This window comes from Hemibagrus wyckioides, linkage group LG02, assembly GCF_019097595.1.
Source record: "Hemibagrus wyckioides isolate EC202008001 linkage group LG02, SWU_Hwy_1.0, whole genome shotgun sequence".
NCBI classification, from domain to species: domain Eukaryota; kingdom Metazoa; phylum Chordata; class Actinopteri; order Siluriformes; family Bagridae; genus Hemibagrus; species Hemibagrus wyckioides.
In genome coordinates, this window is record NC_080711.1 from 15,088,440 (window position 1) to 15,107,317 (window position 18,878).

Consider the following 18,878-nt stretch of genomic DNA (forward strand, 5'->3'; position numbering starts at 1 on the left):
TTGTGTATGACGTGAGATGACCAGAACATATAACAAAAGCACCTGTAAACAAGGATATGCAATCATCCTAAACAATCCGTTTGTGTATTGTTTGGGAACCATATTATAGCAGATTATTTTCCTGTATTAAATGAATTAAAGGCCAGCGTTCAACAGAACAGCAAAGCAAATACACAAATGTATTGTCTAGAACTGACCATTATCTCTGTTGTAGATCTTGAGGCTAATGGCACTGAACAATATTATAGTATGTGAGTCATGTTGTAACAGCTGGGTGCTGATTACTCTACTTGGTTTACTTAGGTTATTAGATGGTTTCTCTGTGTCCCAATACTGACATGGATATGGGTGTTTTGGCAACTACGCCCACTTTTATAACCCAGTATACTTCTTTACCCGAACGCAGGACAAAAAGTTCAAATGGCAAATTGCCATGTAAATACAAGTTAGCAAAATAGTACACTAGGCGATCCCGGATTTAAACAAAACACAGTAAATAGCCTAATTTTATATTCAGTATTTTTGTATGGCCAGTACAATAGACCGTATGACTCATGTGTTTTCAAATGGACAAAACTGTAAAACAATTTAATTCATGTTGTACTGAAATATATTAGATGCTCTGTGCTAATGTACCAGACCATGCTATTTGTTAATTCTAATTAAAAAAAATTGAAAACAACTCAGAGTGTTAAGTCATTTAGTTAGCGTTACAGTACTTAAAATTAACATTTTAAATACTTAAGAATGAGGGATAACATAGTCATGAAGGAATAGCCATATTAAACTGACCAATAGCAAGATATATTCAAATATTTTATTTAGCATTCATGCAATGCAATGCAATTCCAATGCAAATAATGTAATGTTGTAATGCAGTAACAGTTTTTGACATGAAATACATTTCCTTCTGTAAGTATTGGAACAGCAATGCCAATTATTTTGGTTTTGCTATACACTGAAGAAATATGAGTTCAACATCCAATGTTCAGCTTTCATTTCCTGATATTTACATCTGCCTGGAAAAGCATCAAGATTAGATGAATGTCGCAGTTTTATGCAGTTATTTTAAGCAAGGGATATACAATCAAATATTCACTGATGTTTACTTTAATATCAATCCTATACCTTTGGTCAGCTAAACTTGAATGGTCTGCCACTAAATGTGTCTTGTTCTAATTTGTTGAACATATCTAGATGTAAGTATTAGAAAATGAAAACTGTAAACTGGTTTCAATTTTGTCTCATATTTATCTTTCAGTGTCAAACCCAAATGTCTTCAATGTATAGCAAAAACAAAAATAATTGGTTCCAAACAAATAATAATAATAATAATAATAATAATAATAATAATAATAATAATAATAATAATAATAAAACAAGTAATAATTTGTTCCAATATTTTCAGAGGGGCCTGCTTCATAAGTACCATGTGTTTTTCAATTCAGCATTTATTTTGTATTTAAAACTGAATTATTACTCTACTAAAATATTTTCTGTTTTTGTGCTAAACTTGCAAAAACACCAGTTCTTTTTGTTTGTTTGTGTAGCATGAAATTCATACATTTAATATTATGTCAAAGCTATTTTTGGCCAGGTATTTCCTAAAAACACAATAACTTCAACTCTGACACCCATAAGCTTTGAGGTGACTAAACTCATCATGTTGACCTTTTCATAACCTTGACCAAGACCTGTCAAACATCTCCATATAGTTCTCCTTTAGGGTACACCAGTACTATTTTTATTTATGTTTTTGTAACAAGTATAAAACTTTAATAATGTGCTGGAGGACATTTGCATTACTTTGAGCAATTTGACCCATTTTAGATCTTTCTTGAAGGGGAAGAGCTGAGACTGAGACCCACAACTGGCAGCAATTATTTATTAGTCTTTAATATATACATCAGTTTTAAGGTTGTGAGCATTTAGCAAAGAAATTTTATATATACACATATGGTAATATCCATGTTATACAGTATTTCCTTGAATATGTGTAAGGTTTAGCTTTACATATTCATTGACACATTTAAGTTACTTTACTTACTACTAGAAGATACAAGAAACAGCATGGTTAGTTATACATTTAGCATGAATGAATTATGTGTATATGGTAATATCAATAAAAAGGCTAGTAGCTAGTTGACTTGCTTCAACAAAGACTACAGCTCTATATTCAGGCACTTAGAAACCAAAGAAACTGAAAAGTCTCTATTAGGACATGTTAATGTTGCTTTAAACATGAATTTAAATTCATTAGAGATCAAGATTGAAAGTCATACTTCCTAACTTCCCCAAATCCTTGTTCTGTTATTTATTGTTTGTAACTCTTTATGAATTCATTCATTAGATATATTAAATCCAAAAATCCAGATTGTTAATTTTACAAAATTCTGTTCGAGTGATAGCAATTATACAAATGCCATAAAGAATGTCAAGGCAAAGGTAGCCCCAGAAGCAAGCTCTGTCAAACTGACTTGCATATTCTTGTCTCTTCTTTGCCTCTTTATTTGTCCTCTCTATGTTCTCCACGAAATTCAAAATTTTCTGGATTGAAGCATCCTTGGCAGTCACATCATCTGAAATTGTAGACACGCCATTCAGGTTTATATCTGAAAAAAAAGTAAGAGTTTTTGAAAAAATAAAGAAAGCAGAGTTCCTGAGGAACTTTAAACTGTGAGATTTCCGTGCATATGTAGCATAAGACATTTCAGCTCTTCATATCCTTTGACACATTAAGCTGCATTGGTTTCCTTTCTCCAGCTCAAATAATATAAAAATAAGTATGTGTGTCCTTTGATAGTATATATAGATGCTATATAAAAGTCTATTGAGGTAATTATGAAATTACAATTTTAGGTGAAATCTACACACTACATTATTAAATGGATTAGCTCTGGATTTTGGACACATACACTACCAGTCAAAAGTTTGGACACATCTTCTTTCTACATTGTAAAATAATGCTGAAGGCGGCCGAAATACACAATAATCTCGATATTGAGGTATGTCTGCTACTGATGCTCTGTAAAGCCTTCATAACGGCTCTAATCTGAGGTGCTGTTAATTGGTGATTTCTGAGGCTGGTAACTCTAAATGAACTTCTCCTCTGCAGCAGAGGTAAGTTTTGGTCTTGCTTTACTGGGATGGTCTTCATGTGAGCCAGTTTCATCATGGTGCTTGATGGGTTTTGCAAATGCACTTGACAATACTGTTCTTGCAAGAACTATTCCAGAACACCTGACCTTCGTGTCTTAAAATAACAACTGATTGTTTTTTGTTGTCATTACATATGGATTACTGAAGTCCATGTGTGTTATTTCATAGTTTTGAAATCTCCAGTATTGTTCTAGAATGTAGAAAATAAATCCCTAAACAAAAAACATTGAATTAAAAGGTGTGTTCAAACTTTTGACTGGTAGTGTATGTATGACCATAGGTTTGTGATTACATGAGTAATATGTGATCTTATGAATCAAACATTTCAATATGACCTGAAATTGCAAAAGTGAACTCGGGTAAACAGATGTGCTATCTTGTGAGCAAACGTAAAGTAATGTAAAAGTAGTTTTTAAAGAAAATAATTTATAAAGGAACCACATGCCCTACATATGCAACTAAATGAATCGTGTATAAAACAAAAAACATACTGTATGTGGAAATTAACACACATGCACTACATGTGTAAAGTCCACTACAGGACCCGGTACATGTTTTGCAGGTTGTAACTATTTGCTCTGCATTCATACCCTACCCTTTTTTATCTCATCTTTGCCGCATAATTCCTGTTTTTTTGAGCGCCAGCAGGGCAAGATGGTGCCACTTTCCGCAAATCTTGAGAACACCATGGATGCCAGCAAGCTCAAACCCAAAATGATCAAGCAGAAACAAAAGTGATAGCCTGGTGAATACAAATCATATATTTAATTTGGCACATTTTTCATAATTAGAGACATTTCCTATTTTTCTTATATTACGTTTTATATACAGTCTATTCAGAAAGTATTCTGATCGTTTTACTTCTAGCACAATATATTGTGTTGTGTATTTGATTTTCTGTATATACTGGCCATTTTACTCATCAGTCTACAATTGATCACCCATAATGACAAAGTAAAAACATGTTTTAGAGATTTTTAAAAATTCATCTACTCAAAAATCAAAAATCTACTCCAAAAAGCGTTCAGACACTTTATTGAATACTTTGTAGAAGCCTCTTTGGCAGCAATAATAGCCAGAAGTCATCTTGACTAGGAATCTTCAAGCTTTGCTTAACTGGATTTGGGCAGTTTATCCTATTTTTCATGACAGGTGCTCTCAAGCTCCATCAGCTGGTGATGGTGGGTGGTAAACATCTGTTAATTGCCACCTTCACAGATGTTTCCTGGGTTTTAATTCTGCCTCACTTCAAAGAAGTTCCTCTATTTGGTTGCATATATCCATCCCTTAATTTTTATCTGTTTCCCTATGCCTTCCACTGAGAACTACCCCAAAAGCATGATGCTACCACCACCATGATTCACCCTAAGGATGAGGAAGCTGTTATATGCCTTTTACACAAGCATAAATGGCATTCTACCATTAAGTCATTCATTACTGATGTATAAAGTGCTGCTGAGATGGTTGCCCCTTCAACAGTTTCTCCCATCTCCTCAGAGAATATCTGGAGATTCTTTTCCTCAGTAAAGGCCTTTCTTTACTGGATGCCCAATTCAGCCAGATGGGCGAAGGTTCAAAGTTGTTCCGAAGCTTCTTCCATTTAACAGTTGTGACCTTGATCTTGGGAACACTCAAATACTTAGAAATAGTTTTATATCCTTGTCATGATCTATGCCTTGCCACAGTTTGATTGCATAAATCCATAGACAGCTCCTTGGACTTCTTGGCTTGATTTTTGTCTTGAGGATGCAGTGTATATTGTGGATCCTTATAGACCCTTTCCAGACTAGGTCCAATCAATTCAAATTGCATTAGATGAACTCCAAATGAATTTTAGACCTGTTTCAAGAAAACGTAAAGGAAACCAGATATACCTGGACACATTTTGGAGTGCCACAGCAAAGGCTGAATAGTTTTGTGAATAAGAGATTTCAGTTTTTGATTTTTTATTCATTTTTGAAAGTCTCTAAAAAAACATTTTCATTTAGTTTATGGTTGATTAAGTGTAAGACTGATGGATGAAAATGGCAGTGATGTATAATATTTTCTGAATCCACTGTATTACATTCACTAGTCCAAAAATCAATGCTATTGATACGATGGATGATTGGTGGTCAGGATGCTACTCACGGATCAGGGGACTGCAAAGCCCAGTGTCAGGCAGATGTTCAGTTAGAAGGAGCAAGGACATGGTAAAGCTGAGCACCAGAGTGATTTTAAAAGAGCTGCGCTTTCCACCCTCCAGGGGCAGAGCAAAACTCCCCAGATCAGCTAACATGATGAGCACACTGGGGAGAATGAGCGTCACTATTGTGTTGAATGGATTGGTGGACATCGTGACCTGAGATGATGGAGGGAAGAGTCATTAGGAAGCTTTCTAAAAAGTCAGGATAGAACGACATCTAATTACTTGACTACAGGAATACTGAAATGCAGCCCATTTTGGTATTGAAATATATAGTATGACCATTTACAACATCACAGTTTAGTCAGTTCTTTAAAAAAAAAAAAAAAAGAAAACAATACCAAAGATTTTTAAAAAAAAACAAAAGCCAGAATCTGGCCCTTTTTTACCTTTTAAAGAACTGACTAATCTATTCTAAGCATAGAAGTATAGAATATTACAAAGATATGTTCATAAACTTTTCTTTGAAATCATTGCAATAAAACTATTTAAACTATTTAATTACATAGAGATAGTTGCGGTCCTGGTTTTGCTTGTCCTGGTTTAGCACCACTGATTCAGTCATCCATTCACCTCGACTCGCTCCCACTGAAGATACGGACCCATATATAAAACGTAAGCCACAACCTAATACGATACATGCCAACACAAATGTTAAATTCAATTAGTAACACATAATTTTAATAAAACTAATAAAACACCCCATCAAACTATTGTACATTTTAAATACTCCTTATATGAAACAATGTCTTTTTTTTAAAAGTGTTATTTTATCATGAATAAAATCAAATTGTTCTTTAACATACTGTTTTCTTTCCATCCATTAAGCGCTACTGGGCATGCATCTTCTACGAAAGGGTAGTTAAAAAGGTTGATTCCGCAAACCACGGTAATGTACATTTGGATAGCATGTTGCACGGTGCCGTCACGTTTCACCAGGATATCAGTAGAGACAGGTTTCACTTCTGTTTTGACTCTACAGTCACAGGAAGAGAGGTTAAAAACACATGATAAATATATGACAAAATAATACAATGATTTCAAAGGGACAAATTAAACGAATTAAGAAAACCTCACAGCATTTAATCTTCTGTTTTTATGTAACTTACATAAGTACATACATCATTTGCTTAGCCACTATTAATGCCTTACTGCAATATTATTTAATATTTCATTTAATATGAATAGACTTTTATTCATATTAAATTAAATATTAAATAGATTAATATTCTATTCAATAAAATATAAAAACATTTTTTTTTTCATGAATACGTGTACAATTATCTATATTTTAATGTAGAATATTTATCCAAAAAAAAACACTTTTTTATATATTTTTTCTTAAATATTATTTCTATATTATAACTAAACAAAGACAGTACAAAGACAAAAAGACAGCTTTAATCAAAACTCCCAAGGAGGGACGGTTAACTTACGAGTTATCTACAGTTAGATCAGGAGTCCAGATTGTGTCAACTGGCAGCATAATTTCTGAAAAATTGTACGCTGTATCAGTCCATGCAAGGTCTGGGTCATTCCATTCCTATTAAAGCCAGAAAAAATGCATTCTGTCCAATCATTAGTCATTTATCATCATGGGATCAGATTTGCATTATGAGGAACAGAGTCCTTACCATGTCAATTCTAATGCGACTTGAGAATCGCAAGGCTTTAGTATCCTGAGTTAAACAAAAGCCAAAATGCTTTATTAATTTGATCATTTCAGTACAGTTTTGCTTCCTATGTATACGGGTTAATCATCAATACTGTTAACAAGGAGCTGAAAATAACTGTGTTAATTGAAGCAGGTGGATACTTAACCACAGACAGGGTCTCATATTGAATGGATGTGAGATTGACTGTAACAGCACATTCCAGAGGCATCGGAGGACTGAAAAGCTCCAGTGCAACCAGCTTGCTAGCCAGGCATCGACGTGTGATACAAGTTGCCAAAGATCCAACCATTAAGTTGGAGCACACTAAGAGAAAAGTAAAGGCAATGTTTGTGTCATGTAGAAACGTTGAAAGCTTTTAAAATTTTAATATTTTTTTTAACATTTCTTGTAGCACAATATCTATCTGAATTACAGTTTTAATTGGTCATCTTAATTGTCATCAAGTTCATATTGCCTTAGCCACTCTTTAATTGATCTCTGCATCCAAACATCAATTTCTTACCCAGTAAATAATAAACGATGCTGAAACACTTCAGGATCCTCTTGGCTGACACCATGTTTTACTGTTCTACAAACATATCACAAAGAACTCATGTTCCTAGAATGGTTTCTGTCTGACTCAATTTGCTTTTATTTCCATCAGCACATAAAAATCCAAAAAAAGAGTTAAAATCTACCTTAACACTCCTGCTTGGTTCCAGTTCTTCTCAGTGCTATGAGGAGGGGAATGTCAAGTGGCTTTTAGTTAGCACCACTATTCACTTCAATTAACTGCTTACATGATGTACGCTGGACAAAATACACAGCTCATATTTAAAGCCTCTATGCTGTAAACATGAACCAAATTGTGTATTCTGGCTTTCTCACCTATTGCTGTTTAATCCACACAAGCATTCATGTGATGTTTGAACACATGAGCGTATAATAGCACGTAATTAATTACCTCTGTTCGCATCCCTGCCTAGCTGGAGTTCAATAGAAAGCACAAAAGCAGATGAATCTGATCTCACAAAATAGTCTTTGGGTTCATTAAAGAGTACAATAGAACAAAGCCCATAGTTTGCTTGTTAGATGATGATTCACTGAAAATGGGAAATTAGATTTAAAGTGACATATATGGAAGTTCTGGATTCATTTTAAGAAATAAATCGGTAAAGCAGATTATTTAAAAGATCCAGTCAGAGCCTTAGCAATCCCAGAACTAGAACCATTCTTATGTACAAGTGAAATATGTCACATCTGGTCGCAGTGGTTTGATTGTATAATTGGCTATAATTTATAGATTGATGTAATGAACCAGACTCAATTAAATACTAAGGATTCATGTGCAAAGGGTTTATTATATAAAATCCAAACACCAAGCAACATCTTGAATCTAAATAAATGTAGATCATAAATATGTAGTGCAAGAGAAAGAAGCATAAATAGACAAATATGAGGCAGATGTCCAGAGTCAGTAAGCAAAGTGAGGGTTGAAATACAGAATCATAATAAGTATCAAGTAGGAGTGGTATATTTTGGAGTGTTACAATTAAAATTCATTCATTCTTTCATTCGTTCTTTATAATCGATCTAATAAACAACCAACAACCTGCTACTAATAGTATTAGCCATTGCCATATGTGAAATCTTGTTTCATTTTAGAATTTATGACATTGTTTTAATGTTTACTGTATGAGCAATATCTAGGAATGAATGTAGAATTGTGTAATTATTGTATAATTATGCAAATGCTAGCAAATCAGTCATAAAAAGTCAGATGGTGTAAATTCTGGTAGTTCATATTGGCTGCTAGATTATTCAGATAACTATGTGAATGTCATACTGCTACTACTATAAAATTAAGTGTGGAATAAGGAAGGGATAAGGCTCGATAAAGACATATATACTGTAAGGGTGGATAAGAAAAAATGGCATAAATGTAATGTAAGCACATGTATGTCAGCTGTCTTTTCCCCTCTCTAATAAGGAGGCAGGTTTTCTGATCTGTGAAAAATCATATATTAAGCAGGACCTATTAGAATCTGCCCAATATGCATGTACTGAATGTGAAATGTCATGCCAAAAAAAATTATGAGCCAAGAGAACAAGTTTGCTCCAGAGAACATGGCTTATTTGTTATGGATTGTACTATTATTATTTTCTCAGATAGATTATACTGAAAGGAAACACAGACGGTTGCCTTGGTTACGAATTAACTCCTCTACTTTAGATCTATTTGTACATATACACAGAGAATGCATATAATAGATAATAGTTCACAAGACAGAAAACTACAATGAATTACTGTTACCAGAAATTCAAGTTGTCAACATTGCAAGAATCTGTTGTCGTAAAAGCTATCACACAGATACTATAAATGACATCAAGGCTCACATATGCCCAAAAACTGATTTTGTCCAACTTGGCTGCCAGCATTTGCTTTTTCTTTATCTCGCCTTCCTTTTTATCCATCTTCTCCACAAAATTCACAATCTTCCTAAGAGACTGCGCATCTGCAATCATGTCAAGAAACTGCGTTCCTGTTTGATCTATTCGAGAGAGAGAGAAGGGGGGGGGATTATTGTGAAATATAGTGTGCCAAAGCATAAGCAGTCAAAATTTCAGTGTGAAGTTTGAATTAATTTTCAGTTTAGGATCAGGAAAATACTGCACCTGCACAGAAATGGAGCTAAAAATCTCATTAGTTGTAGTTATTTTGAGAATATGAGAATTATTTCATAATTCCACTTAATTTTGTGACATTTATGAAAATGACTTATGGAGCACTGGGGTCATTAAAATGAAATTTATATGCTGAATGAGCTGAAATTTTTAATGCTGTGGGTCAATTAAGTTTGGCTTTGTACTTTATGGCTTAAAAAGTAACAACAGAATATAAGCATTTTGTAAAAATATTTGTGTTGAACCTGCCTGGTTTACTCAGCTTTGGAAGTTTGGAACACAGAATGTTGCCCTCCGTTGCAACCTTTGTGAACACCATGGATATCAGCATACTCATCACCAGAACAAACATGCAGAAGCAGAAGTGATAACCTGGCAAATAGAAAATAGAATTAAATATTTATTTGTTTACACTTATCACTTAATGCACAATTACACCAATCAGCCATAACATTATGTCCACCTGCCTAATATTGTGTTGGTCCCCCTTTTGCTGCTGAGACAGCCCTAACCTGTCAAGGCATGGACTCCACTAGATCCCTGAAGGTGTGCTGTGGTGTCTGACACCAAGATGTTAGCAGCAGATCCTTTAAGTCCTGTAAGTTGCCAGGTGGGGCCCTCCATACTTACAGGACTTAAAGGACTTACAGGACTTAAAGGACATTTATGAAAGATACTGAGCACTACAGACCGGGAACACCCCACAAGAGCTGCAGTTTTGGAGATGCTCAGCCATCTAACCATCACAATTTGGCCCTTCGTCAAACTCCCTCAAATCCTTACGCTTGCCCATTTTTCCTGCTTCTAACACATCAACTTTGAGGACAAAATGTTCACTTGCTGCCTAATATATCCCACCCACTAACAGGAGCCATGATGAGGAGATCATCAGTCTTATTCACTTCACCTGTCAGTGCTCATAATGTTACGCCTGATTGGTGTATGTATTTGTGCATGTTTGTGCATTCAATTTTGTAATACTGGTTGATTGTATTCACTGTCATTTTCAGAAATAATAAAATAACATCATCAAAGGTGTTGATGTTATATAGCCATGAATACATCATTTCAGTGCTGTTGTACTAATCTTAGTATAATCTTATGACGAGAGTCATACTCACGTATCAGAGGGCTGCATGTTCCAGTGTTAGGAAGGTAGTCAGTGAGAATGAGAAGGAACATGGTGAAGCTGAGCACCAGTGTGATTTTGAAGGAGCTGCGTTTTCCCCCGTCCAGTGGCAAGGCAAAACTCACCAGATCAGCGATCATGATTAGCGCACTGGGCAGGATCAGTGACACCATTGCTTTAAAAGGGTTGCTGGATATAGTGACCTTTTTCAAGTTTGATTAAGAAAAAAAGGCAAAAATAGAAAGCTTGGCATTAAATGTCTTTTTGTATTATAGGTCAGGGTAAAGAATTGGTGTTTCCTTAACATGTGATCACTAGGTAATGTTAATTATCATGAGTTTCAGCATGGTGAAATTTATTGCTACATGAACCCTTTTTACCAGTACACTGGTGTAACATTATGCTAACAGAATGTAAATCGACTTATCTGACATTTTCAATCAGTTTAAACAAATAAATAATTTTAATGTCGCAAGTCTTATAAAGTTAGTCAGGACACTGTATTTCAGTGAGACGTATTACCTCTGTTGAGACATTACAGAGTTTTAGTGGTTGAAGATAACAGCTTCAAACTTTAGATTCTTTAGAGCAGAAATGGGTTTGATGTCATTCAATATATCACTGAAGATATAAACAACAAACTACAAATTCTTAAAACCCTGAGTGTCTACTTTCATATGAGACATTAACCACCACTGTGGTGTGACATGTCAAAGAAATTCAGTGCTGAAAATTGACACCCCAGAACAGGCATAAATACCTCTGGTAAAAAGAGTTAACTTACATATACATACATATATGTCTTTTGTTAAGTTTATACATAAAAACTTTCTTTTAGTGATAGACTATGTGCTATTTGTTGAAGACTGTCAGAATAAATAAATGATTTACATAGATATAGTTGTGGTTCTTTGTCTTGGTGTCATTTTGGAGGTTCACTGACACAGTGCTCCATTCAGTTCCACCACCTCCCTGTATAGATACTGAGCCGTACTGGATCTGCAGCGCACAAGCTGAACACACAAATACGATCACATTAAAGTATTAAAAACTGACTCACTTTTGTAATTCATTAAAAAATGATAACACAATAGAGATCAGTTTCCAGTTTGTCTGTACATGTTTATGGACATTAGACTACATTATATTCAATGCAAATTTGTGTAAATTTGTACACATATTTTGTTGTTGTAAGTGTAACACAGTAAACACAACCTCTGCTGCGAAGTGTTAAGAAATGGCATTTTTCTGCAAATGTTTATGATACTGTATGAAAATAGTAATTACTGGCATGTGCAAAACACCCTTCCTGCTGTAAAGACTCAGAAATCAATAAAGAACTCTTTAGGCCTTAAGTGATTCTTTAGGACTTCACTTCATAATTTCACTTTAGGAATTGTCAATAAAGCATAATAACTTTTCTGACTCTTCAAACCTTGTCCTAACACTCAACAGCTAAGGGTTCCCCTAGGCAGCAGTGTCAGGAATCTTACTCTTGTGTCCCAAATTCATGTTTTGTCTCCATCCATTTTGCATCAACGGATTGTATGTCAAGCCTTGGGTTTCTCTATTCTTTGCAAAGCATTGTTCAGCGTTATCCCACATGTCTTTAGTGAGCTGTTTGTTTTATTCTGGTTCCGATCTCGTTCCTGTGTTTTGACTGCTGTTTGCTAATCGCCTGACCTATGCCTGTGTGCCATTCCCGAGTTTGATTCAGGTTTGGATTTGTCTGCCTGCTGAGTAAATAAAATGCTTTTCACTGCAATTGCATCCATTCCAAGCTCCCTTTACATGACAAGCTGACTGAAGATCAGAAAATGGATCTAATTGATGTCTGTATGCTTGACTGAAAAACAAAGCCAAATGTCCGAATGAGAGCAAGGACATGCGGTTTAGCTGATACAGCAGATGGTGGTACACAGTTCTAATCAGCAGTGGTGCTTGCACAAACATGATCTGCACGGAAGACTCATCACTAACCTAACCTAAGCCAGATGCATTTTGGAAACAAGTGATGCAGACTGAAGAATTAACAATTCACAACAGTGACCAGACATGTTTGGATGACAAAGGGAGCAGCTTTTGATGAAAAGTACATCTCACCAACTTTTATGTAAAGGGGTGGATGTGACAGCAGATCATAATCGGTCTTAATCTGTGGGTGGTGCTTAATCATGGCCCAAGAGTAACTGGAACTAGAAATGTTCAGGAAGGGGGAGGGATTGAAAATTCATTAAAAAGAAAACCAGAAAATAGAAGGCTATAAAATGTGTTTGCAAGCTGCAATATTTGCCTAAGGGGGTGTTACCAAATACTGGTTTAGAAGGGTTTCAAAACTTTTGCATATGCAAAAAATGTTTTTAAATAGGTGAAATTAAAAAAATTTATTTTTACTATCAACAAACATTTTAATATCAACACAATTTGTAATTTGGTGAAAGGTGCCCAGGGAAAGATCTGTGTAAGGCCTGGGGCACAGTCTGCTTTAGAATTAATCCCAAAGGTGATCAGGGCTCTGGGCAGAACACTCGAGATCTCCCACACCACATTTGGCAAACCATGTCTTCAGCTTACTTTGTACACATGAGCACTGTCATGCTGGAACAGGCTTGGGCCCTTTAGTTCCAGTGAAGGAAAATCTTAATGCTACAGCATCCAAATACATCCTATAATTTTTTCAAGTTTTTCCAATAGTATAACAACAGTTTGGAGAAGACCCCCATATGGGTGTGATGGTCAAATTTCCACAAAATGTGCAAGTACAAAATATGAAGCTTCCAGGACAAAGGCAATGTTCATTGGGGTGATTTGAATAGAAGGTGCACAGTTTTTTGTCTAGTGTCATTTCCTCTTGTAGTCTGACCTAAAGCTCCAAAAGAGTTCTACTATATTTCTGTACATTAACAAATAACATGCTGTAAACTCTGTGATGCGTTTCTGCTCATGACAGTTGTTAACAGTTATATTAACCTGCCACCAGCAACCACACCATGGTCACAGGTCACAGTCTCTCAGATCACATACATTTTGTCCCCAGCCTAATGTATGATGTGAACATTAACTCAACGCATGAACTCTTTCTGCATGATTTTATGCTCTGCACTGCTGCCATAATGTCTGATCATTCAGTGTGAATTGCAATCTTGCAAATCTTACAGCTTTGGTTCCATCCGTTGATGGCCACAGGACAAGAGCCCTCAGAAAAGGGATAGGTGAGGAGGTTGATTCTGCACAGAACCGTGGTGTACATGGCAATGACGTAGTTCACAGTGCCATCTCTTTTCACCACTACATCATTAGTAGCAGGTTTTATGTTCAAATATATACTGGAACAAACAGGGAGAAAGAGATTGCCCGGTATCACTTGGGGCATAGTAAACTTTAACATTTCACACAACACTGATTAATTAACAAGACAACAACTTACATTATATCGTAAAACATTTACTGTGTGTTAGAAGTAAATAATTACAAATTTACTTTTGAATTCATCTTTGATGTATTAGCGTTGCAACAACCTATACCTGTAAACAGATAAGTGGCAGCTTATGGATAAGGTGGATAAGGTACTAGTGCTCTAAAGGTTAGGGTCAGATCCCAGCTTCTTTGGATAAAAGCATGTGCCAAATAAATTTAATGAAACTGTAAACAAATATATAAGCTATAAAAATAATGATCAATTCTGACTTACGCATTCTCCACAATGAGATCAGGAGTCCATATTTTCTTCACAGGCAACATGATTTCGTTAAATGTGTAATTTGTATCTGACCATTTAAGGTCTGGGTCAGTCCACTCCTAATATAAAAGACAACAATACTGAATTTATTCCTCTTGACTACAAATGGTCACACACATAATAAATAACAAGCCAAGTTTAGTTTCTTGTACCTGTATCTGGGGAAGGTTGTGTAACAGTGTAACCTTTAACAGTACTGATTTAAAATGCTACAGCGGTACAAGAGAGATATATGGCACACAGACAGGAAACTAATCTACAAGGTAGATCTCTTCAGTCATAACTATAGTTATAACATATGAATTGAATCCTTTTTGCTATCCTTGTTATTACACCAGGGAAAGGATTACTCTGGCAGTAACATGTTTAAGTTCAAAAGCTGGTGAGTGGCACCACATGTGTCATCTAGTGGTTAGTCTATGAACCTGCAGTCGGACTCCATAGCAGATTTTGGCCAAAGACTGCCCATGAGGGCATCTGACTGATGCTGATGTCCCTTCAAAAACAAGCCGATGTGCAACCATAAATGGCTCATTTAAGAAACTCGTACAAATTAATGAGTCTACACTGTGAGTTTCACATAATTTGGAAAATCGAGTGTTTAGCTGATCCTCTTAAGCGTTCATTGTCACAGTTGTAAACATGGCGGCTTTCTTCTGTCATGAGAGAAGCAAAGCATTGTGACAGATTTGTTTCTATGTGGACCGTTAAGAACACGGCACATGCGTCTCCCAGAACTCCTGTATAGTTAAACCAAGCAGATGACAACTTCAAACTCTTGAAGTGTTTGAAATTTTTTGTGCCATATATATCAGAATTGTACCAAAGGGTTTGTGAGCATTACATCTGAGGCTGAGACTAATAGACCTCATTGCTGTTCTTGATGGTTTTCACGAGTCCATCTGACCATGCTAATAGTGTACCATGGGCAAAGACGAAAGCTGACAAATCTGTCTGTCCAACATTAGCTAAATTAAAAGGTGGAAATCCACCCATCAGCATGTTATTAGGAGGAAACCAGAGAACAGAGCATCTGAAAATCTGCAATAACAATTAAACCAAGCTCAGAACTAAACCAGGGACCCTGAAGCTGTGAGATGGCAAAGCTACCTATTGTGTCATTTAGAAAAAAAATAAAATTGTGTTGTGTTTAATTTTATTAATTTTTTTAAATATTGAATTTTTTGTATTGGTTGCTCTATTTTTGTAGTGCCACAAATTCATTCAAAACATTCATTTAGATGTTTAGCACAGGCATCATCCTAAAACAGAGAATTAGATGTTGATAGTTTACGACTCTTCACTCTTAAAACTCATACTGAACTGAAACCCCTTTCTTTCCATTGCATGCAGCTCTCACTTTTAACTGCACTCAAATGGACAAATGGTCAAATTGAATACTGAGCATTTGAAAACACAACTTCGAGCAGAACGTTAAAGATAAAAAACTGTACTCACCATAGTAATTTTGATGCGGCTAGAGAACTGCAAAGTTTTGGTATTCTTCAAACAAAAGGAAGGGGGAAAATATAATTTTTTGAGAATTTTTCTCATATCTGTGTAGTCTAGTCTATGTAGTACTTAAAGCAAAAACAATCGGTTACACTGTGTATGAAATAAACAGAAAGTTTTTTAACTTACAACAGACAGTGTCTTGTACTGGATGGAGGTGAGGTTCACATTAATAACACACCCCAGAGACTGTGGTGCACTGTAGAGGTTTTTGTTAATGAGCTCGTTAGCCAGGCATCGACGTGACAGACAAGCAGTTACAGGTCCAAGGAAGACTAAGTGACAAATAAATTATAAATAATAATAATAATAATAAAAACAATATTCTAAATGCTTCCAATAGGTGAATAAACAGAAGCTTACACATCAGCAAAATCCAAAGTTCTTACCAAAAAGGAATGATGCAGTAATGAAGGACTTCAGGATTATCTGTGTAGGTGACATACTCGCCTTTGATTCAAACACCAAACAAACATTCACTACTGTTGAGAAGGAGAAAGCAAATCTCAGCTCAAGTGCACAAATAAGAAAATTAAATCAAACCCCAAAACTCCATCATTTCAGGGCTAAGTGTAAAAGACCCACTTCTTCTGTAGTGCTCTTCCAGCTGATCTCCACCTTTATAGCAAACAAAAATGAGATACTACTACCTACTTTGACGTATCAGTTCTTGAAATATTACGAGCAACAGAAAACAATGCTATCGGAAGAGATTCTATAGTTCACTAGAAACATAATGTTCCCATAAAAGCCTTGTAACATGATCAGTTCTGTTGAGAGATTCAAGCCAGATGATCTGAGGCCCATTTATCTGCTACAGAGTTGTATAGATTGGACCTGTTTACATAACCATACAATGAACAGTATTTCTGTTCAGTACAAATCTACATTTGAATTCTCTAAGTGGGTTTGTGAGTCTAGATAGGACTGCTAATGGATGGGTAAATAAAGTCAAGTCCATAAGTATTTGGACACCGACATTATTTTTTGTCATTTTGTGTCTGTACACCACCAGAATGGAGTTGAAATGAAGCTAGCAAGATGACATCTATCAAGATTGTAGACTTTCGGCTTTAATTCAAAGGGTTTAGCATAGCAAAGTATTGCATTAACCATTTAGAAATTACATTTTTACATAATCACTCCATTTACACAAGCTCAAATGTAATCGGACAACTAACATGATTCAATATATATTATTTATTTTTAGTAATTGGATGTAAATCCTTTGCCTGAACTATGGTACCTTAGCCTTTACTGCTTTCTTCAGTTGCTGTTTGTTTGTGGGTCTTTCTGCCTTCAGTTTGGTCTTCAGTAAGTGAAAATTTGGTTGAGGTCAGATGACCATTGAACATGAACACTCCTCTTTTTTTTTTGCTTTAAGAATGTTTTGGGTTGTTTTCACTGTATCTTGTGAAGCACTATCCTATTGGTTTTGCAGCATTTGAGTGGAAAGTGTAGCTCTACACACTTCAGAATTGAAATTCAAATATTTCTATCAGTAATCACATCATTAATAATCAGCAGTGAGCCAGTTCTACTGACAGCCATACATGCTCATAATATAACAAGTGGGGGTTCACACAGTTAAGGCTCTGGGTCACTCATCAGAAGGTTGGGGGTTTGAGCCCCAGTACTGCCAAGCTACTGCTGTTGGGTCCTTGAGCAAGGCCCTTAACCCTCCCTGCTCCAAGGGCACCATATCATGTCTGACCCCAGCTTCCTGATAAGCTGGGATATGTGAAAACCTGTAGGGATGTGGTGGCTCAGTGGTGAAGGCACTGAGTCAGTGATCAGAAGGTTGGGGTTCAAGCCTCCAAACCACCAAGCTATCATTGTCAGGCCCTTGAGCAAGGCCCTTAACCCCACCTGCTCCAGGGGTGCCATATGATGGCTTAACCCTGTGTCCTGACCCCAAACTCCAAGGATGGGATATGCGAAGAAAGAATTTCACTGTGCTCTAATGTATATATGACAAATAAAGGCTATTTCTATTTTCTATTTCCACCATGATTGACAGATGATGTGGTATGCTTTGGATCATAAGCCGTTCCTTTTCTTCTCCATACACTTCTCTTCCCATCATTCTGGTACAAGTCATCTGTCCAAACAATCTTATTCCAGAACTAGGCAGACTTTTTATGTAGAACTTTTTTTCTTGCAATCTTACCTGGACTTTCTGTTCCTGAGTGCTCCCAGTGTTTACATCTCGAGTTAAACCCTCTGTATATATATTCACAAAGGAATCTCTTGATTATAGATTTTAACAATGATATGTCTACCTCCTCAAGAGGGTTTCTGACTTGGCTAGATGTTTGGGAAGTGTTTTTTCTTCCTATTGCTATCTCACAAATTGTCCAGATTTTAAGAAAACTGTAAACCTAAGAGACTATTAGACCGTATAGAGTTGTCATGTTCCAGAGTCATTCCACTATTTTGGTGCTAGTATATGGAAAAGTCTTGATGTCTGATTTTTGTTTGACTTAGAATATTGGTCTAACATAGTGCCCTGTTGGGGGTAAGTACATTAAATGTTGTGTAATTGAATAACCAATGGGCCGATAAAGGGAAAGAACCCAAAGGCTTTATTAAATAAAAAAGATAAAATATGCCTGAAATTAATACCGTAAAAAATTGAAAACTTGTATTAACATGGGTTAACTGTTGCAAAGAAATTAAACAAAAAAACTAGAAAAACAAAAAATGCAAAAACACTTAAAAATAAACTCTTTCCCTGATCTTCTTTACCACATGTGTTAGACCTAGAGAACATGGTACAATCATTGAAAGTCAAAGGATCAATGCTTGGTGCTT

At 35.7% G+C, this 18,878-nt stretch overlaps 1 protein-coding gene across 1 annotated transcript; it reads right to left on the reverse strand.

Annotated features, from left to right (window-relative positions):
- Positions 1-1,914: 1,914 nt before the first annotated feature.
- On the reverse strand, positions 1,915-16,643 carry LOC131370144 (uncharacterized). The gene is made up of 19 exons (XM_058417260.1): positions 16,454-16,643; positions 16,194-16,339; positions 16,011-16,055; positions 14,505-14,611; positions 13,970-14,139; positions 11,705-11,826; positions 10,806-11,016; positions 9,934-10,056; positions 9,314-9,551; positions 7,698-7,733; positions 7,523-7,581; positions 7,166-7,323; positions 6,979-7,023; positions 6,781-6,887; positions 6,151-6,320; positions 5,850-5,971; positions 5,290-5,500; positions 3,755-3,901; positions 1,915-2,612 (listed from the first exon to the last, which is right to left on the reverse strand). The coding sequence occupies exons 1-19, from the start codon at positions 16,506-16,508 to the stop codon at positions 2,356-2,358; spliced, it is 2,529 nt and encodes an 842-aa protein (XP_058273243.1). The 5' UTR covers positions 16,509-16,643; the 3' UTR covers positions 1,915-2,355.
- Positions 16,644-18,878: the final 2,235 nt, after the last annotated feature.

Coding starts and splice junctions, on each gene's coding strand:
- LOC131370144 (XM_058417260.1), bottom strand. CDS start 16,508: ATGTCACCTACACAGATAATCCTGAAGTCCTTCATTACTGCATCATTC. Junction 7,734..9,313: donor GTTGACAACTTGAATTTCTG/GTAACAGTAATT, acceptor CCCTCCTCATAG/CACTGAGAAGAACTGGAACC. Junction 2,613..3,754: donor CAAAGATGAGATAAAAAAGG/GTAGGGTATGAA, acceptor CTTTTTTTTCAG/ATATAAACCTGAATGGCGTG.